The sequence below is a fragment of the Trifolium pratense genome, linkage group LG3 (genome assembly GCF_020283565.1).
Source record: "Trifolium pratense cultivar HEN17-A07 linkage group LG3, ARS_RC_1.1, whole genome shotgun sequence".
Taxonomy (NCBI): domain Eukaryota; kingdom Viridiplantae; phylum Streptophyta; class Magnoliopsida; order Fabales; family Fabaceae; genus Trifolium; species Trifolium pratense.
The window spans coordinates 53,262,731-53,284,541 of NC_060061.1; the positions used below are offsets into that span (position 1 = coordinate 53,262,731).

Here is a 21,811-nt window from a genome sequence, read left to right on the forward strand (position 1 = left end):
TAATTGTTTTACACAAATTTAAAAAATATAAATAAAACAGCGAATAACATTTTTATCAAAGTAAATCTTAATAGTATATTTTTTGTCTTTACAATCACCATAAATTTAAATATAAAAGTGAATTTTTTGATACACATTTTATTTAGAATGTATGAAATATGTTGAATTAGAAGTGATGTAGTAATTTTCACAAATTTTAACTCAACTACTAGAAATGTCAAAATTACTAGTCTAAAACATCATGATCGGAGTTCAATGATTTTATCATTTCGTTTATCAACAAAAAAAGTGATGTAGTAATTAATTAATGTTGTATTAAAAATTGAGAAAATAATTTTTTTAGGACAAATATTTTGTAAAACAATTAAGTCGGCATGTTATTCTAGATTTTCGTTAGCTAGTCGCCTTTGTGCTAACAAGCATTTATTTCTCCATATAAGCCACATACATAAAAAGGTAGATTTATTATTTTAGTTGTTTCTTTTTTTATACTCCCTCCGATCCTTTTTATAAAGAACACTATGAAAAAATCACACAGACTAAGGAAACACATTTAATATAGTTATTTTCATTTAATACTCTTATAAATTTAAATTTATTCCATGTTTACCCTTATTTAATTACTTTTTATTCAACTAAATTACTTATTTTTAAATTCTCTTTCATAATAAATAAGGGCATAAGTGAAATTGAACATTTAGAACATTTGAAAATTAGTCAAAGTTTCTTATAAAAAGGACCAAATTTTTTTCCCAAAGTGTTCCTTATAATAAGGACCGGAGGGAGTATAAAATTACTAGTTTAGTAACTTTATTTTTTATATTTGTCAATAAAAAAAAACTTTATTTTTTACTCATAAACCGTTCAAAAATAAATAAATAAAAGATGAATAAAAATAATAATCATCATTTGACAAGAATAATCATCATATTTATATTCATGTGTTAATTTCTTTCAATAGATCGAAGAAGTTCCTTCCGACAAAACAAAGGTTCGCATCATAAAATTATCTCAAATTTCCACTCTCTTTATTCCTTTTTTCCGTTTTCTTCTTTATTTTTTCCTCATCCAGATCTACAAATTGTTATCAAATTATCATCATCGATGTCAAATTATCATCAAATTATGGATGAATTTGTGAAATTATTGTTGCAAAAATTCCTCCAGTAATTTTTTTTTATCATTCCAGAGGTTATTGTTATGTAACCCTAAATTCTGTGTTGAAATTAGGTTGTGAAATTGAAATTGTAGATGAATATGACAAAAAATTGAAATTGTAGATGAATTTGATGAAATTGTTTAATTTTTATTTGGTTTAGATGAATTTGGTTTCATTTGTGCTATTTTGTATATGGTATTCTGTTGGAACCCTAATTTTTTGGTTATGTTAAGTAAGTAATTTCATTCTCTGTATTTAGCTTATTTTCGAAGGGTTTATAGGAATAAAAGCTAATTAGTTAACACAACAATTGTGATTTTATTAGTATGTATAATAGGAACAGAAGCTAATTAGTTAAAGGGTTAACGCGTGGATCATGATTTTATTATTATGTTTTTGCGGCTTAATGTGCGAATCAATTTTATTATTATGGTTTTGCAATTTATGGAACATGTTGGTTATAATATTATATGGTATAATATGAATAAAAGCTAATTAGTTAGCGGCTTAATGCGCCAATCATGATTTTATTATTATGGTTTTGGTTTCGCGTTTACTGAAACATGTGGTTATCTGGCTTGTTTTTTTCATCATTGATTAACGCAGTTATTCAAAACTGATTAGAACTTCAAATCTGAAATTGCTGGAAACTATTGGTTTGTTAGGGTCGTTACTGAATTTCGTCGTAATTGTGGTGTTGTATATATGGGAATTTCTCGTTTACTTCCTATTCCCAATTTCAGGAGTCTAAAGATATAACTTGCTAACTCGCGTTTTTCTGAAAAGCAAGTAGGATTTTTCAGCCACACATATAACTTGCTAACTTGCTTTTTTCTGAAAAGCAAGTTATTATGGTTTTAAATTTGTTAATGTATGTATGTTTAGATGTGTATGAATAATGACACACGCATAACTTTGGACTCAAATGTTGTCACAGACACATGAACATTACGTGCCTCTGATTTTTTTATTTTATTTATATTCATCTATTGATATGATAGGTTCTAATCGATCAAACCATGTCTCATCGCCACGGGGTTGATGCTGAATATTTTGCGGATGAGTATGAAATGGATGATGTAGAGGATGATATTGAAATCGATGGTGAATCTATTAATAGAGAGGCTGGTGATGTCGACTCTGATGTTGATGAATATGATTACTCGGTTCGTAAGATGTCGTTTCTTATGTTTTTTACATTTTTGCTGTGTTATGAATATGGTGTACATGATGATGTTTTATTGTACAATAAGTCACTTTCCATTCATGTGGCTGTCGACTTATCATTCTCCTCATTAAATAATTCATCAAGTTCATATAAACTTTGTATACCGTTATATTTATCTTTCTATGAGTAATACCGTAGTTATGGTCGCAGAGTAGTAAAGCTGTAGACACTACAGCTGCTCAAGCTAGAAGAGGACAAGACATCCAGGGGATTCCATGGGATAGCCTGAGCATCACCAGAGAAAGGTATCGTCAGACTAGGCTCGAGCAATACAAGAATTATGAAAATATCTCCCATTCGGGAGACCGGTCTGGGAAGGTAACAATTTGACGACTTATCTTTTTAGTACTTCAGAGGAAAAAATTCTTCAATCATGTCATTGGGCATAACTTATGACCAATATAAACCATAGTCACATAATTTGCAATAGTTCACAGAGAACCACTAACTGGTTCCCACATTTTCGTAAGAAAATTGCAGGAATCCACATAAAAGAGAGGAAAAACCTTCTTTGGTTTAATTGAGCATAATAATAGCTCAATAAAATAAAAACCGGTTAAAGAAACCAATATCTAACTCTTGCACTGGCATTGGGAAGTGCTCACCGCTTTTAAAAAAGCGAGATATCGCCAGCCCACCAGTGCATTGCACCTTGCTCTACACTGGAGCTTTGTTCTACCCTCCTCTATTTATAGTTAATTCACCGCTCTTTGTTTTCCAAACTTCCGATGTGCGACTATAGTGCTATCTCTCTATTTTTGGCCAGTCTCATACAGTCATAAGTTGTTGAATACCCACTTTTGGTGACTATTGTACTATCCTTTTTAACGTGACTTTTGTTAGAATTTGGTTTTTTAAATAGGGTCTTGCTAACATGTGCCCTTATAAATTGTGAAAAGTTTAAAAAAGTGAATTAGATGCATGAATTATGATAAAATATTTCCTTTTTTGAATCATTAACATGTGCCCTAACAAGTTAGCTTTTCCCTTTTAAATAAATGTTAGTTACTCTTTCTTTTTTAGATGGAATGTTAATTAATTACTCTTCTTGATAATAGATGCTTAGATCCTATAAGATAAAAGATGCATAGATACTCAAATAATAAAAGAATTTATTTTGAAAATAGGGAATTAATTCCTGAACTTAAATTAAAATTTTTAACTAAAAAACGTTATCAGTCTATTATATTATAAATCACTAATAAACAATATAAAACCTTGTTATTTGATCTAAATTTTCGTTTATATGAAAATGTGAACTTCATCAATTATTCCATTACTATTATATATATTTTTTGACAGTGTAATAAAAAAGATTCGTAAATATATATTATGTGTATAATTTCTACGATTTATAATTTGGCCTAGGGGCATTGTGTGGCTCAGTGATAAAGGGCTTGTAGGTTCAATTCCTGGGTATCAACTTTTTGCATTTCATTAACATTTTCTTCTCAAATGTAAATTATAAGACATAAAAAATGCCAAAAATAAGATTCGAACTTCTTTCTTAGGTTAGAACATACCGACTTTACCACCGTGACCATCAAATCTTCGATAAATTAACTATATGGAGAATAATTATATCTTTGTATATTTTTGGCTACCCCACAAATTTAATCAATCTCAGCAGCTGGTTACTGCCTATTTAGGCTGGAAAGATTGAGATTCTTTTTCATCATTTATTATTTTATTTTTTACTACTTGATATTTTTTATTCATAGCGTATATTAGTAATTACCTCCGACCTAAATAGCGTACCGACAATGTATACCCCCACACACTTAGACACTTTCTTTGAGGGTTGCATACCCAAACCATGCTACGCACTGAAGAGAATTGCGAACTAGATGACTATGATATAAGGATACCATTCTTACCTGTTTATTATTACTATTACAAACAGGATTGTAAAAGTACAGACAAAGGTTACTCATTTTATGAGTTCAGGAGAAATTCAAGATCAGTAAAATCAACAATTCTTCATTTTCAGGTAAGCTGTAACCTGTATCTACTATGTTTTCTATAATGGATTAAGGATGCACTAGGTTATTTTACTCGCAATGGCTCTGTTTAGTCATTTAGATCAGTTAATTATTGTCAGAAAATACTAAACCAAAGTTTCAAACTTTAAGCTAAGTCTGAAAGGTGTTGGTACTTAATGCACCTTATGTTGAAATTGATAGCAAGAGTAGAGGGAGAAGGAAGGAGACTAGATCTCGCCCATAAAATGCATTTTGGTTTCATAGAATAGGTTCACAAATTTAGAAAAAGGCAGATAGCCTATACCTGCGATATTTATCTGGTGGACAGTGTAAAATACTTGATTGCTGGTCCGAAATTGGTAGAGCTTTGTGAGGTCTTCACTGCTGCAACTTGTGATTATATACTATCTCAAAATTGTGTAGTCAGTTCATAGGATGTGGATCTTGAGCAGTACCTGGCATGTCATAGGCTTTAGAGAGATATGATCGACCTAGCTTGGTTTGACTGATATCCCACCTTTTTATTTTATGTTTATGCAGTTGAGGAATTTGGTTTGGGCTACATCAAAGCATGATGTATACCTTATGTCACAGTTCTCAGTAACCCATTGGTCTTCTTTGACTTGCACAAGGTCTGAAGTACTCAATGTTTCAGGACATGTTGCGCCATCAGAGGTGAATAACCCTTTAAATAATGTTTTTAATTGAATAGCCCTTTAAAGCATGTTGCACCATCACATTGCACGAGGTCCAGATAATGGTTTGACTTCTGATTGTTCATTCAGTAAGTTTTAAGAAAAAATGGATCAATCTTGTTTGTAATCTTCCATGTTATCAATTTTCATTGTTAGAAACATCCTGGAAGTCTTTTGGAGGGATTCACACACACTCAAGTTAGTACACTTGCAGTTAAAGATAATCTTCTGGTTGCTGGAGGATTTCAGGGTGAACTTATTTGCAAGGTAAATGTTAATTTGCTTGTGCTTTGTTGAGTCGCATCTATTTTTTTTTAATCTCTTGTGATAGAGCAGTAAGTATAATTTGTAATCCTCGACGCTGCGTTGCTGTTAGACTCTACATGCTTTTTTCTACAGTTAGTTTTGCAGATACTGTAAGCTTGTCCTTCAGATGATCTGTTTTTGGTTTTAGAATCTTCCACTTATATACTTTCATTATTTTCTTTGTTGCTGAAATGCAGCACCTAGATCGACCTGGTGTCAGCTTTTGCTCAAGGACTACTTATGATGATAATGCTATCACCAATGCCATTGAGATTTATGCTTCTCCTAGGTATTTAGTTTTCCTTAATTGTTTTATTATTTTGATAACGGATATTGGTGCTGTATTTTTAATATACTTGTTCCTGGTTTTTAGTGGTGCAATTCATTTCACGGCATCAAATAATGATTGTGGAATCAGAAACTTTGATATGGAGAAATTTCAACTTTCTAAGTATTTTCGTTTTCCCTGGCCAGTGAATGTGAGTCTCTTAGATTATGTTCTCGACTTTCAATCCCCTATCCCCTCTTAAGATTGATAAGTGTATTCAATTTTGTTCTTACAGAAGTTGTATTACCCATTTGTTTCTGCATTAATGAGCAATTTTTGCATTAGGAAACATTGCTTACACATCAGCTGTATGGATGAGTTGATTGGAAATCTTTGTTATCTGTTCCCACCCTACTTTGACTACTTTTATTCTTGATGTTAAATAATTTGAAGAAATAATGAACAAATTAGTGTGTCAATAAATAGCATTTAGCAAGTAGCTAGAATTGTAGATATCTTTCTGTTAATGTTATATTCCTTTGCTTTTTATTTATTTTCCTATCTTTGCCTTTTTTTGCTATGCTGCAGCATACTTCTCTCAGTCCAGATGGTAAGCTACTTTTGATTGTTGGAGACAATCCTGACAGTATGTTGGTGGACTCTCAAAATGGAAAGGTAGCGCTCTACTCCCTAATTTATCAAACAACTAATCACTTCTTCAATTTGTTGTATCCTATCTATGAGTGTATAATTGAAAATGTTGCTAATCTGAATTCTTTATTTTGCAGAATATTGCTCCATTATCTGGGCACTTAGATTTTTCATTTGCATCATCATGGAATCCCGATGGGGTAACCTTTGCTACTGGAAACCAGGATAAAACCTGCCGGATTTGGGACATGCGAAATTTATCCAAGTCAGTGGCAGTGCTGAAGGGAAACCTTGGAGCCATACGTTCAATCCGATACAGTTCTGACGGCAAGTATATGGCCATAGCAGAGCCGGCAGATTTTGTGCATGTATATGACGTGAACAGTGGGTATGAGAAAGAACAGGAAATTGATTTCTTTGGTGAGATATCAGGCATATCTTTCAGTCCAGACACCGAATCCCTTTTCATTGGAGTATGGGATCGTACTTATGGCAGCCTTCTTGAATATGGGCGGCGCCATAATTACTCATACCTTGATTCGATGTTTTAGTTGAATGACAGTCTGCTTTATGTATCCTTTTGGGGTAGGTTGTCAATGTATGTATAAATCGAGTGTCTTGCAAATGTTCTCAATTTGTAGTTGTAGTAGGGTGTGTCTATACCAGTGTGTGTGTGTGGAAAGAGGTATAGGGGCTAGAAGATGATGAAAGTGTGTGTGACTGATCTTGAAGATGCTGAATATCATCATCAGTATGTAATGCAGTAATTGTGTCTTGGAAACTCATTTTGGCAATAAAATATAAAATTATATATTTCTTGGTCTTATTAGCTCTTAGGATATTTGTTATTTTTGTTGAAACCAATTACTCCCCGGATTTTAGTATTTTCCCTTTAAAAAAAAATATATTTTTCCCTTTAGAAAGAAAAAAAAAACCTCATCACTATGATTCACTTAGAAATAATAAGGGTCTATTTTATGAGAACCACTTTCAAAGCATCCCTTAAAAAATATTTATTTTGATGGATAAAATATCATATTTTGGAAGGAATTTGCTTAACTTTTAGTCTTTTCTTTCGATCAAACGTGCTCTTAATATAAAGAGTTGTCTAAGCCACTATATTTAGTCTAGTGTGAAGGATTTGGGTAATATGTTATAGGCTCTGGGTTCAATTCTCAGCTCATTATAAACCAAAAATAAAGAGTTGTCTATAAGTTATACAAAAATAGTTGTTAAATTATTATTTCTCTTCAAAAATTTCCTGCCTATAATTTAATTAAAAAATTCATATAACCCTTCTTTTACTAGGACTTTCGGTGCTCTCAGCTTAACTGTAATGTAAACAACAATAAAGTTATGTAATTCTTTTGCTAATAAACAATATTTGAAATAAAATTACAAGAGATTGTATATGCAAAATCAAGATATCAACAAATAAACACCACCACATTGTAAAAGGAAAAGATATATAAATTATCTGTAATCCAAAACAAACCAATAAAAACAAGCCAAGTCACTAACCAAAACTTTTATTCCATGGTTCACAATCACAATCACAAACCACCTTATCTTTATTTTTCACCACATATTTTTTCATACTATATGAATATGATCTCATTTCATATCACTCATCATAGTAACCAATCTACAAACCAAAAAAAATGGCAGCTTCAGCATCATCCATGATATCAACTCATCATGCTTTAACCACAAACATTCAAAAGCACCAAACTCTTAACCTTAAGCCATCAAACTTATGTTTCCAAGGTTTCAAACCATTGACAAGGTCAACAAAAGTCACACAAAGCAAAAGAAGATTTTCTAGTCTTGTTGTCAAAGCTGAACTCAACCCTTCACTTGTGATAAGCTTAAGCACTGGCTTATCATTGTTTTTAGGAAGGTTTGTGTTTTTCAACTTCCAAAGAGAAAATGTAGCCAAACAAGGCTTACCTGAACAAAATGGTGTAACACACTTTGAAGCTGGTGACAAACGTGCTAAGGAATATGTTAGCTTGCTTAAATCCAATGATCCTGTTGGTTTTAATCTTGTTGATGTTTTGGCTTGGGGTTCTTTAGGTCATATTGTTGCTTATTATATCTTGGCTACTTCTAGCAATGGTTATGATCCTAGTTTCTTTGGTTAATTTATTTTGTTGCATGTTGTTTTTCATTATTTATGTTGTTTTAATTTATCCTTTTTTGTTGGTATGTTATGTAATGTGATGATGTATAGTTTATTTGGATGATGAGAGATCCAACAAGTTCATTATCTTGGATTGAATATGCTAATTAACTTTCGTTAGTTATTTGGACTTGAATTTGGTTTGGATAACAATTGATATGATCAATTAATGGAAAGTCAAACTTCTCTCTATGTTGAATTTTGTTAAATTTTGCTTTGATGATCACTATATATATATATATATATATATATATATTCTTTTTATTTTTAAATAACAAACTCAACTCATTTCATTAATTATAATAAAATAAATTTAGAAGCCATTAAGATAGTATAAATTAATTAAATAGTTATTCTTATAATAATTTTATAATTTCGGTTTAGTATTAAAAGACATGTTTTGAATTTGAAGGTTTCAGATTTGAGTCCAAGTGTCTTTAAACAAAGAAAAATGTTAATCTCTATTTTAGTACTTTTTAAGGCATAAGATGTTTTTTATTTTGTTGGATTGAGGAGCATAGACTCTCACCTTAAATTTTATTCCGTTAAAAAAACATTTAGAACTTACTTTAAAAGAAAAATCTATAAGAATATATGTATAAATTGTTTTTTAATCGAAAAAGAATAAGTTTTTTTGAACAACTCGAAAAAGAATAAGTTATAACGTATAATAACTTATAAAAATATGTTGAAATTAGCTTATGCACAAAGAAAACATACGCAGCTTCTTAAAGTGAATAATTTATTTTAAAATATAAAATGAGTAATATTAATTATTAATTAACAAAATAAAGATAGATATTATAGCTAAATTATGATAAATTTTTTATATTGTCACGTTACACTTTTTTATTTGACAATTTTCACGTTACACTTTATTCACTTTGGATTGGAGGATACAAATCCATTAAAGCTTAGTTGGAGGAGATATTCACTTTATATGTCCAATATATTTTTCAATTAATATTTGTGATTGTATTTAAAAGAACTTGCAAAAATAAGTTAAAAATAATATATTTTTCTGTTTCATGTTAAGTGACTCGGTTTGACATGTTCTTTTCTCGGTCAAGTAGCCAATATGTTTTTCGATCAAATAATTTATTGGCTAAATTTTTTACTTTTAACGTGAACTAGTCGGACACCCGTGCTGCCGCACAGTTGGACCAACGACTTCATTGATAACTACCGCTGGCTGAATATCTGGAGTGTAACATAGATGGTGCAATATTCACGCACGAGAAGAAGGTGAGCATGGGAGCGTTTCTCAGAGATGAGCTAGGAAGCTTTGTTGTTGCATTCTCTTGTCATGACAGCAGTATGTATACGATAACTAAGGCAGAGGCGCGGGGACTTTACAAATGCCTTGAATGGATAGCTTTGATGGGCTATAATAAAGTAGTATTTGAATTGTATTGTAAAATGGTAGGGGATGACATGCACAAGGATAAGTCAAATCGTTCATAGTACGGTTCTCTTATTGTTAATTGTAGAACCTTACTTTCTAGTTACCCCGACTTTGTAGCTGTTTTTGCTAGGCATCAAGCGAATGGTAACACCCATGCTCTTGCCAGCGCAACCTTATCTCATGCTTTGCGCATTACTTTTGATGTTATTTCATATTGTATTGCTATTATTATTGTGAATGAAATGCCATAAGTTTTCTTGCGTAAAAAAAAATAAAAATTACTTTTTACAACTTCTAATGAATCTTGTTGCAAGGAAAACATAAAATCCATTCTTCAAATTATTTTACTTTTATTAATAAGTCTGAAAAAAAAATTGCTTAGCGATTGTTTTGTTAAATTCAACCTCATTCCAGTTTGTATCTACATTTTGAAATGGAAAAATAATGAGTAGATGTAAAGTGCAAGACAACATAGTAATTAGTAATTGAGGACATGGGAAATTTTGATCACCTCAGATTGATTGCATGAATCTCATGGTTGTCTGGACAAAGTAAAGGTAACACGTCTCCTTTTGCGGCCTTTGAACATTTGCAGCAAGCTTTGTATATTTGATTGCATGAGTCCCATGTGCAGAAATTGTATTATCCTAGTACTATCAGAAAAGAGAAAATATGTCTTATTCCTTGGAGATATCCTATTCTAAACTGAAGTGAAATGAATTAAGTCAATCTATAAATAAAAATGACTTATCCACAATTTCATATTCCCACATTGTAGACATAAACCACAAGTTTTAGCTTTGCTTCGCAAAAATTTAAGGATCAGCCACTACAAATAAGTAGCTTCACTCCAACAAAAGATTGAGTTTGTGTTTGGAGTTCAAGGTTTAGAGATTCTTAGAGATTAGGGTTGAGAATTTGAGGTTTAAGATTTATGGTTTAGAAGTTAGAGTTTCAGGATTGAACTTTACTAATTAGGGTTTGAGGTTGGGATGCATTTTAGGTCCAGGTTTTGGGATTTAGGGTCATGAGTTTGGGGTTTTGACTTCGGGATATTAATTTATAGTTTGGGGTTTACGGTTTAAGATTTTGGTTTAGGATTTAAGGTTAGGTGCAGGTTTTTTGTTCAGGGTTTGAAGTTTGGAATTTTAGATTTTGTGTTCAGGGTTTGGAGTGTCATATTTGGGGTTTAGATATATAGTTTAAGGTTTCGAGTGAGGGGTTTAAGATTTGGGGTTTCGGGTTTAAGATCTTTACCATAAAAATATTAGTATATGAGACAGAGATCGATATCATTGAAATCATTCATCAATTTTGAGTTTAAGGTTTGAGATTTAAGGTAAAAAGTTTGACGTTTAGTAGTTTTAGGTGTTTAGGGTTTAAGGTTTGTGATCTGAAATTTGAGCTTTAAGGTTTAAGGTTTTGAACTCGGTTTTGTGTTTAGGGTTTGAGTTTGAGATTTGAAATTTAGAGTTTTGTGTTCAGAGTTTAGAGTTTTGGGTTTGGAATTTTGGGTTTTGTGTTATGGGTTTGGAGTTTTGGATTTGGGATTTTCGGTTTAGATATATGATTTAGGGTTTCGAGTACGGAGATTAAGAGTTGGGGTTCAGGGCTTAAGATTTGGGGTTTAGAGTTACCTAAAACCCCGAAATTAAAACCCTAAACCATATATCTAAACCCTAAACTTCAAACCCTTAATTTTAAAACCTAAACTCCAAACCCTGAACACAAAACCCCGAACTCTAAACTCTAAACCCCATATTCCAAACCCCAATCTCAAAACTGTAAACCTTAAACCCCAAATTTAAAACTTAAAACCCTACACTCTGAACTCCCAACCCTAAACTCTAAACCCTAAACACCAAAATGATTTGGGGTTTAGAGATACCCAAAACCCTACACCCCAAATCTTCAACCCCGCAATTAAAACCCTAAACCATATATCTAAATCCTAAACTTCAAACATGAACTCCAAACCCTAAACCTCAAACTCCAAACCCTAAACACAAAAACCCAAACTCCAAACCCTAAACACAAAACCCCATATTCCAAACCCCAATCTTAAAACCCTAAACCTTAAACCCCAAATTTCAAACTACAAACCCTAAATCTAAAACCCCACACTCTAAACTCTCAACCCTAAACTCTAAACCCTGAACCCTAAACACCAAAAGCTAAATCTTAAACCCAAAACACTAAACCTCAAATTCCAATCCCCAAACCTCAAACTTTTAACTCAAAATCGATGCATGATTTCGATGATATCAATGTCTGTCACATATTCATAATGTACCGGGAAAAATACCGGGGTACCATTTATCTAAGTCCAACACGCCTAATTGAGTCACTCACCCAAGTTAGAGGAGACCCAAAAAGACTAGGTCATAGAACTAGTCCACTTCTTCCAATCTTTACTCCACCATCAGCCGACTACTCCATAATTAATCAACCCCCCCTCCATTATCTCATATCAAGGCCTATATATAAGCATCTACTCACAACAAGGAGCATACGTTCCAAATTGATACTAACCAGAGCAATATACCTATTCAGTTATCCATCACTGAATCAACCCCCTAGTTCTTTAGCAGGAACACATACGAATATTTTTATGGTAAATATCTTAAACCGTAAACCCAAATCTTAAACCCCGCAATCGAAACCCCAAATTATATATCTAAACCCTTAGCTCCAAACCCTTAATTTCAAACCATAAACCCCAAACTCTAAGCCATAAACACAAAACCCAAATTCTAAACCCTTAACACAAAACCCCAAACTTCAAACTACAAACCCTAAACCTAGAACCCCACACTCTAAACTCCAAACTCTAAACAACAAAAAATAAATCTTAAACCCCAAACAATTGGTATGACTTTTTCTCATTCTTTAATATATATACAATATTACTGCCAACTGAATCACGTGACAAAATTTTCTAATTCTTTAATATATATACTATAACTTTTTATATTTTTATATTTTTTTTTGCAGATAATGATACTGTAATAACTTATTTTTGACAGCTCACTCTTGCGTTTTTGGATGTGGAGAGGCCGAGTCAGCCCATCACTTATTCATCTCTTGCGGCTTTGTTGGTTCTCTTTGGGATTTAGTGCGCTCGTGGGTTGGTATTCCTTTGGTGGATTTCACTACTCCACGTGACCATTTTGTTCAGTTTGCATCTTCAGCAGGTGGTTCTCGTGCGCGTCGATCATTTTTGCAGCTCATCTGGCTCGCTTGCGTTTGGGTTGTATGGACGGAGCGAAATCATCGATTGTTCACAGGTTCAGCAAACACGCCCCATATTTTGTTGGACAAAATCAAACTTTTCTCTTTTAGGTGGTTGAAGGCGACGAGTATTACGTTAGTTTATAACTATCATAGTTGGTGGTCTAGTCCTAAGCTTTGTTTGAGCTTTGTATGATTTGTTTTATGATTTTGTTTCTATGACTCATTGTAAACTTTTGTAGTCTATCTCGATACGTCTTGTGCTATTGTGGTAATATATATCTCATTTTAGCTCATTCAAAAAAAAAAAAAACTTATTTTTGACATAGATTTTTTTTTTTTAGTAAAAAGACATAGACTAATATGAAATGCGGTATATAGAGCGAGCGTATTTGTAACCTACGGTTTTAGATTAATTAATGTGTCAGTGTATATCTTTTATATTATAAGCTTGTATACACAAGCAAACTCTAAACCCTAATTTGTTTTCCCTGTTTTCCCTCCATTTTATCTTGCAATTTTTACTAAAAAATAATACAATTTTGTCTTGACTAGGATTCGAACCCGCAACCCTTCAGTGCAAGGCAATATTTCCAACCAATATGACATGTATACCAATCGTGATTAAAATTATGTGCAATAATTGATAAGCACCATCAATTTTAAAAGTATATCATATCAAAATTATTGTTGACTATATTATTCATCACGAAATATTTTTATGTCTTTCCTGATCAATATTTTTTTTCTACCGGATCATAAATTTAGAGAATAATTATCATGTGAGATTTGGAAAGTTATTATCACGTGTAATTTGGAAAGTTATTATCAAACTCAATTCTGCTAAATCAATATTTTTTTTTGCAATACAACAAAACACAACCATAGTCATGTCACTAATCACATTCATTATTTTGATTTTAACATTGCAGATTTAATATTAACAGATGATCAATTGATACAATATGCACTAGCAGACCAATTGTGATTTAAATTATGTCCACAAAGTGTTAAGCTCCATCAAATTTCATAGGAAATATTTCATACAACAATTAAGCACCATCAATTTTCATTGCACAATTTAAACAATTAAAAACAAATAATCTCTTATATTTATAAGCTTGCTAACATAAGCTAACCATAAACCAAATTTTCGCCCTCTCATTTTCTCTTTCTTTTTATTGCAGCTTTATATTAAAAAAAATATAGATTTGTCATCGAACCTGCATCCCTTACTTACAATAAAACCTTTCAACCGCTAAAACATGTGCTTCAATTATGAAAGAATTTAGGAATCCAAATATGTTAACCCTATTTTCAATAAATTTGAACGGCGGAATTAATCACAATTTTTATTTATTTATGAATGTCTACTTAAGTTTATGTTCTTGATTATGTCTTTAATTTTTTTTTAACCTTTAATTATCATCAATTTTTTAACCTTTAGTTATCAGCAATTTTTTTTAATAAGTAAACAAAACGATGGGGTTCCAGAATTATTTAAAAAATATATAAAATATAAAATAAGCACATAAACAAATATATAATAATTAGTCCATGAAATTTCCTATACTACTCTTATTGAAAACGCTCTTAAAATTTTTATATTTTATTTTTTATTGTTACATATTATACCTAATTAGACCCATGTACCGCATGGGTCAAAGTTCTAGTATATAAGAAAGGGAATTGAAAACTTGGTTGGCACTGTGAATTTGAGTTGAGTTTTGAATTGTGCATGCTGCACAGCACGCACTGCACAGATTCAAAATGACCGAACTCACTAACAAAAACCCTTATCCTCCTCCAACCGCACTCTACTCTGACCTTCTTCATGATCCTAACCTCTTCACCGAAAAGCTTCAATCTTTTCATGATTCATTTGGTACCAAATTAAAGTAAGTTTTTTTCTGTTTCAATTACCATTTTTTACTGTTTTTTCTGATAATTCATGCTTTTTTATTTTGTGGGTTAGGTCAATTTTGTTTGAATTTAGGGTAAATTTTTGTGCTTTTTTGTTTGTGTTTTCTTTACCTACCCAGTTATCACTTAGTTGCTTATAGAGAGAATTTCATTGTGATAGTGAAATTTAAAGATTGTATTTTTATTTTGGATAGTGCAAGTGAAATGTAGTGTATATCAAGTTTGCTTCTTTTATGTTAATGAATTCAATTTTTGAAGTATATGAGGTCAAGTGTTGTAGTATGAAGTGTAGAAGACTGGGAAATTTTGACAGAACTAAAATTGTTTGTTATTACTTTTTCCCATTATCGAGATTGTGAATCGGACACCTATTTTCCGAATTGTGAAGCAGGTCGTATTATAGATCGCAAGATGCATGTCCGATGGAAATATGACATTTTTAAGTAAAGATAAATGACATGCACAAAAAGTATAGGTTGACGACATACCATATACGAAGCTAAAAATAATTCAAGATTCATTAGAATAGTGTTTGCTAAATAAAGTTGACGATAAAACATGGTTGGCACACAAAATTCAGGTTCCGTGATTCATTAGAATTTATCGGGATTCATCGTAGGGAATTAAGATTTATCATTACGAATCAGGATTCATATCTGAAATAGATACACACAATGGTTCATATCAATTGGGTTTAGTTTTCTTTCGAATTGTATGTTTATCCGATCCTTATAGCCATGCTTTTCCCGTTTTGTTTGTGTAGGATTCCTACTATAGGGGGAAAGCCACTAGATCTACATCACCTTTTCGTTGAAGTAACATCTCGTGGTGGTATAGAAAAGGTATGCATTATATATTTCTCTACTAGTCGTCTTGATTTAAAATTTATGTATGATATAGCTCAATGATGTTGAAATTTTTTTGTTAGATATATTTCTGTCTTCATTACAACTTTACTACAATGGCTCCTCTAAGATTTTTTAAATTTATGTAGGTGATTATAGATCGTAAATGGAAGGAAGTAGTTATGTCCTTCAAGTTCCGAGAGACCATAACAAGCGCATCATTCATGGTGCGCAAGTACTATCTATCATTGTTGTATCACTTTGAGCAAGCATATTATCTTTGCAAGCAAGTCCCTCCCTCAACACCTGGTAAGTAAATATACTAACCTTTTCTCCTCTAATTGTGCTGTTTTGAAATTTTCATCTTTGACCAACCAATAATTTCAAATATCCAGATGCTATGAGTGAGAACCTTGCCAATAGCTCCACAACCAATAGAGAGGGTGCTGCTATCAATGATTCACCTGTTCAGGGTAAGTCAATGAATCATTAAGATCTGATTAATGCTTTGATGCTTCAAACATTTATTTGTATCTATATTTTTTTTTACTCGCTGTAATAATATCACGTAATTTGTTAGCAATAAATCTCAGCCATTGATTTGAAATCAGACGGCTCAGATTACATATTCACTAAATAAATTTTAAACAATCTCAACTGTTGATTTAGAACGGACAGCCAAGGTCAATAACTGCAACATGTGGTTACTGCAGAAAATCTGTTTCCTATAATTTGTGTCTTCCTCCTCTGACATATTTTTTCGTGATATTCGCTGACTTATGATTTGTGATGCAATGGTTGGATTTTTCCTATGTTTTTATGCGTTGTTTAATTTGCTTTTTGAGAACAGTCACTGAGAATGATGTTTCAGTTTCATACAGGGGATGCGAACTTCCCTAGTTATATTTAAAGCTTTCAATTTTCGAGTTAAAGATGGCTTGGCATGACATTCTATGGAAATGTACAAACTTGAAGTTTCCCGCTAAATTTTTTGCTATAATGTGGAAAGTAGAAAAATATGGATAACAAGATGACAGGACTCGTTAAATATTAGTATAAATATGAATCCCATTATGTTGACAGTAAATCTTTCTTATAGATTAGATGGACACACAAGCTAAAAAACGTCAACGGTAAATTAAAGAAAAAAAATCATCTAAGAATGGGTTTGTTTCATACAATAGAATATTATGCCGTTATTGTTTGAGAGTATATACTGCCATAAGCACTTGTGAGACTGATTGAGAGAGCTTATGAAAACAGCTTATAGCTTATATGAAAAAAGTTTGAGTTTATTTTTCTTATGTTATAGAAACACCTTATACATAAACAAAGGTGATAATCTTTTATGCTACAAGCGCTTAATTAAATTATTTATCCAAACAGGGTGCGTATCTGTGGGGTTAAGTGGATATACATTTTTGCATATGTCTGATAACGATGTTTTCTTATATGCAGTCAATCCAGTACAGACACTTGGTTCTTTAGTTCGTGGAACAGTTGATGGGAAATTCGATGGTGGATATATAGTAACGGTGGACCTGGGTTCTGAACAGCTGAAAGGTGTCCTGTATCATGTTCCTAGTAATGCGTCTCCGAGTTCTTATACTGAAGGTACGCCTATTTCAAGGAAAAGAAAGAAATCAAGATTGGCATTAAGTGATCCATATCGTCCGAAATCAAACAGGAATGGTTACAATTTCTTTTTTGCTGAGAATTATGCCAGGCTAAAGCCTTCATTTTACGGCCAAGAGGGAGCAATTAACAAGAAAATTGGGGTTATGTGGAGAAATCTGACAGATGCAGAAAGACAGGTATAGATGCACACTTTTTATCATTGATGCAGTCAGAGGATTGACTTTTGTTTTGTAGCGTAGCGGAATCTGAACAAATCGCTATTTGACAACATTGTGCAGATTCTTTTTTCTTTTTGTAACTTAACATATTTGCCTCTTGCATGGTTAATGAAGATGAAGGGAAGGAAAAGAGAATGAAAAGGAAAAGTTATCTGTATATATGGAATAGTTTATTCAGGCATATGGACATTTTCTCTTCATTCCCTTCATTTATCTCTCCTACTAATTAGGCAAACATTGCATTAAGAGGCATTTTGAGATTCATAAAATTAATAATATATGCTTGGTAGTTGGTATAGACAAGCAACAAGGTATAGAAAATCTAAAGTAGAACATTTGCGGAACTGCCTTGATGTTCATTGGAAAAGCCAAAAGTGGGATTTATGGAATTGCTTAGAACATTTATACATATGTTGTCGAGTGTGTGAATGGAAGTAACACTGTAATGTCTGTACTCTGTAATTATAATTTTTTTTTAGCAAAAGAGTTGTATGCCGACTACAGAATCAAAATACATTTGCATGTCAAAAACAAAACAGACATGAAACTGCCCTTATCTGTTTGAACCTACATTTTGGGGTTATTTATCTCAGACTTTTGTGAACTGTTTTTTTTGTTAATTTAATGCAGGTTTATCAGGAGAAAGGGAAAAGAGATAAAGAAAGATACAGGATTGAAATGTTGAAGTACAAATCCAACGGTTCAACTCCTCAATAGACTCTTGTGTTCTTTTCTTTTATCCTTGTTATAGTTGGTTTTATTTATCGTTATACAGATAATTTTCTCATGAGAAAATTGCTGGCTCAGAAAGGTAGCTTTTAGACAATTCTGGTGTAAATTATGGTGAATGGTTTTGCAAAACATCTTGTAGTAGTTTTTTTCTCTAAAATCATGGATCTTTCATTCAATTTATGCCCCTTATTTACAAGTCTATGCTCTACGGTTAGGCAACTTACGACATGTGCATAAAGCTGTTTTCAGCTTATGTCTATAAGATAGCTTGTATGAAATTTGTTTGACTTTATTTTATCTTTTGTTGTAGAAATAACTTATACATAAGCACTTACATAATAAGTGTTGAATGAAGTTGTTAATCCAAGAAGAGCTATTAAAACACTACACGATGGTTCTATATGCTCCTAATAATACGATCAGGGAAGGAAATTTAGAATAGGAATACTCTGCTCATTCCTGAAAAAGTTTTGGGGATCAAATTTTGTCTTAATGTGTGCCAAGCGCCTAAAGTTTCTCTTAAAGTAGTTGATGCCCCAAACACTTGCTTCTGAGTAGTTTGTGTTACCATTCTTGTTACTACCTAAATCAAGATCTCTATAGTTGTAATATGAAGCTCTTGGAGATTTTGAAACATAAGGTGTCATGTATTGATAAACCATTCTAATCCACTTTATATGCTTGTTGGATTCTTCAATTTTATTCTCATCCCACTTGACAAAATATTGTATGTTGTACAAGTTTCCTTTTCTGTGTGGAAAAGGGATTTCAGTTTCTGAAATTTCATTCATTTTTCCACCAAAAGGCTCCATTATCAGCATTGCTTTTGTATCTTCATTTAGAAGCATTCTCCAAGCACCTTCTAAACCTGTTTCTGGTATAGGCTCTTGTACAAAATCAGATTTGGATTTGAATGGACTTTTGTAACTTGTAGTTCTATTCAGCAAGAGTTCTGTAGGGTCATCTTTCTTGTATCCTGCTAAATACAAAACTGATTGAATCCAACTCATTTCAATGCAATCTTTGGCCTGCAATCCTAATTCAGGAAAACTCTTATTCATTATAGATATTAACTTATCTTTTTTCCCAAGGAAGAGAGAGTTAAATAGGCCTTGAATTGTTTTTGAATTTGCACCAGTATTTTGAGCAACTATTCTAATGAAAAGATCTTCATGCAACTTATGTGCTATGTATTGCCATCTATGAATGAGCTTGGTTGCTCCTTGTTCCAATGTTCTTTGAACATTGAAAACAGTAACAATATGTGGAACTCTAACCAACCTTATCTTCCATGCAAGAATGACTCCAAAACTAGTGGCACTACCTCCTCTAATAGCCCAAAAAACTTCTTCTCCCATTGATTTTTTATCAAGAATTTTCCCATTTACATCTATTAAGTAAGCATCAACAACTTGGTCTGCTGCTAAACCATGTTTCCTAACCATGGCACCAAATCCACCTCCACTGAAATGACCACCTACGCCAACGCTTGGACATACTCCTGTTTGGAAAAACAACTTAATTAAGCGTATATTATATAAGTGTTTATGTTTAACCTATTTTATAACAATTTAAAAAAAAATGTCAAAACTATTTTTATCGAAGTTATAAGCTATTTTCATTAGTTCTCTCAAACAGTTGCAAATAATTTCAAATAAGTCAAACTAATTACCTGCAGGGAATCCATGATCTTTACTTGCTTTGGAAATTTTGTAGTAAAGTTCTCCTAATGTTGCACCAGCCTGAACCCAAGCTGTTTCATCAGAAAGATTAATATCGATCGAACGGATGTTGATGAGATCAATCATGATAAAGGGTGTCTTACAAAGGTAAGATTTGTAAGATAGCCCTTCATAATCATGTCCACCACTTCTGACTCTAATATGCACACCAATCTCTTTGCTGCATAGTATGGCTGCTTGAATTTCTGATTCATGGGAAGGTGCAACAATGAGAAGAGGCTTGCTTGATGAATTCAGCCATCTAGGATTTTGTTCCAATGATGCCAACATTTTTGGATACAATAAGGAGGATGATTTGATAAACACTGTTTTTTCAGTGGATTTAGAATAATCACTAACTCTGTTTGACATGCACTTCATGAAACTGTTCTCAACTAAAGTAGAAGCTGCACAAGAGATTGAAAGAGATAGAATCAGAAACCCTGCAAGATAATCCATCTCTTTGTGTTTCTTCCCTAGCTTGAGGTGTTTTGAGTGATGAACCATACTCCAACTGATCTCTAATATATAAGCAAATTCTTGGAAAAAAATTTAGTCTCAAATATATAAAAAATGGTATACTTTAAGATGTATTTTTTTTGTTACCATTGATATTGGTACGAAGTTACCACCACCATTAACGATGACTAATCTCCGTCGAAAAACTTGTGGGGCACACAAGGTGAGTTCTCCCCTCCCAACCGAATTTTCTCTTTAAGCATGAGTCAGGAATCGAATCCCTGACTTTATGCCGGGGGGCCAAGATCCTTACCACTTGGATCAATTCATTATTGGTAGATGTATTTATTACTTATTTGACTTTATTTACTAAAAATACAATTAATTAATGTTGCAACAAAAAAAAAAACAATTAATGTTCATATTCATTGAGTAAAAATATTTAATGTATAAGTTACTAGTACTTTATATAATGACCACATTTAATAGATGATTTTTGTTTTTTTTTTTTATGGAAAATGTTAAACAGTATATCCCTAAGACAGTAGTTTAGTATATTAATAAGGAGTTTATTTTTAAAATATGTACCTTCAATATCTTAAATATATAAAAAGTTATAGTTCTAACATTAACTTTATCCTTATTATTCTTTTTAAATATGTTTCACAAGTACCCGAGCACTATTTAGCATGGGCACTCTTTCTTGGAAGGAAAGAATATTGTGTGTCTTAGGTCTCCATAAAAATTAATCACTACTAAATAACCGGTCTTTGCACAAGACGAACAAAGACTGAGAGAAAAGCGAAACTACAAAACAAATGTGCCGTATATAAGCAGAACACCGATGAATAAAGCCAAAATCAAACACCACCTAATAGAGAAAAAAAATCAAACATTTCACTACTAAATAATAGTGAAATTTTTATACCTATAACGTGATAATAAAAAAAAATCAAACATTTGTTCACTTGAAAAGGTTGAAATGGAATATTGAAGTATAGAGAGACTAGAGAGATTGCTGTGTGGCAGTGATATTTCCAAAACATAAAAAAAAACAGATTTTTCTCCGTGGCATTTCTTGCTTCGGCATTCCTGGTAAGGTATATTTAGTTGGATTTAATTGATATTCATCGACGATATAAAGTAATTTTACACTATCAATTAATAT

The 21,811-nt window shown here is 32.2% G+C and overlaps 4 protein-coding genes across 6 annotated transcripts; 3 read left to right on the top strand and 1 right to left on the bottom strand.

Moving 5' to 3' along the window:
• Nucleotides 1–850: 850 nt before the first annotated feature.
• LOC123917561 (uncharacterized WD repeat-containing protein C2A9.03-like) lies at nt 851–7,102 on the top strand. 3 transcript variants are annotated; one of them, XM_045969320.1, is made up of 10 exons: nt 852–991; nt 2,161–2,325; nt 2,538–2,705; nt 4,291–4,377; nt 4,910–5,044; nt 5,221–5,331; nt 5,568–5,659; nt 5,744–5,849; nt 6,227–6,313; nt 6,427–7,102. In XM_045969320.1, exons 2-10 carry the CDS (start codon nt 2,179–2,181, stop codon nt 6,838–6,840), a joined length of 1,347 nt encoding a protein of 448 aa, XP_045825276.1. In that variant the 5' UTR covers nt 852–991; nt 2,161–2,178; the 3' UTR covers nt 6,841–7,102. The 3 variants fall into 3 exon arrangements, with proteins under 3 accessions (XP_045825275.1, XP_045825276.1, XP_045825277.1); XM_045969321.1 differs by lacking the exon at nt 852–991 and adding an exon at nt 1,038–1,191; XM_045969319.1 differs by having other exon boundaries at nt 851–991; nt 5,568–5,849.
• Nucleotides 7,103–7,894: 792 nt separating this feature from the next.
• Nucleotides 7,895–8,663, top strand: LOC123917562 (photosystem I reaction center subunit V, chloroplastic). Its single transcript, XM_045969322.1, has one exon. It carries the CDS (start codon nt 7,951–7,953, stop codon nt 8,431–8,433), a length of 483 nt encoding a protein of 160 aa, XP_045825278.1. The 5' UTR covers nt 7,895–7,950; the 3' UTR covers nt 8,434–8,663.
• Nucleotides 8,664–14,780: 6,117 nt separating this feature from the next.
• On the top strand, nt 14,781–18,639 carry LOC123917564 (high mobility group B protein 10-like). The gene is made up of 6 exons (XM_045969324.1): nt 14,781–15,005; nt 15,794–15,872; nt 16,025–16,184; nt 16,271–16,348; nt 17,334–17,689; nt 18,362–18,639. The coding sequence occupies exons 1-6, from the start codon at nt 14,878–14,880 to the stop codon at nt 18,446–18,448; spliced, it is 888 nt and encodes a 295-aa protein (XP_045825280.1). The 5' UTR covers nt 14,781–14,877; the 3' UTR covers nt 18,449–18,639.
• On the bottom strand, nt 18,635–20,682 carry LOC123917563 (berberine bridge enzyme-like 22). The gene is made up of 2 exons (XM_045969323.1): nt 20,136–20,682; nt 18,635–19,964 (listed from the first exon to the last, which is right to left on the bottom strand). The coding sequence occupies exons 1-2, from the start codon at nt 20,641–20,643 to the stop codon at nt 18,883–18,885; spliced, it is 1,590 nt and encodes a 529-aa protein (XP_045825279.1). The 5' UTR covers nt 20,644–20,682; the 3' UTR covers nt 18,635–18,882.
• Nucleotides 20,683–21,811: the final 1,129 nt, after the last annotated feature.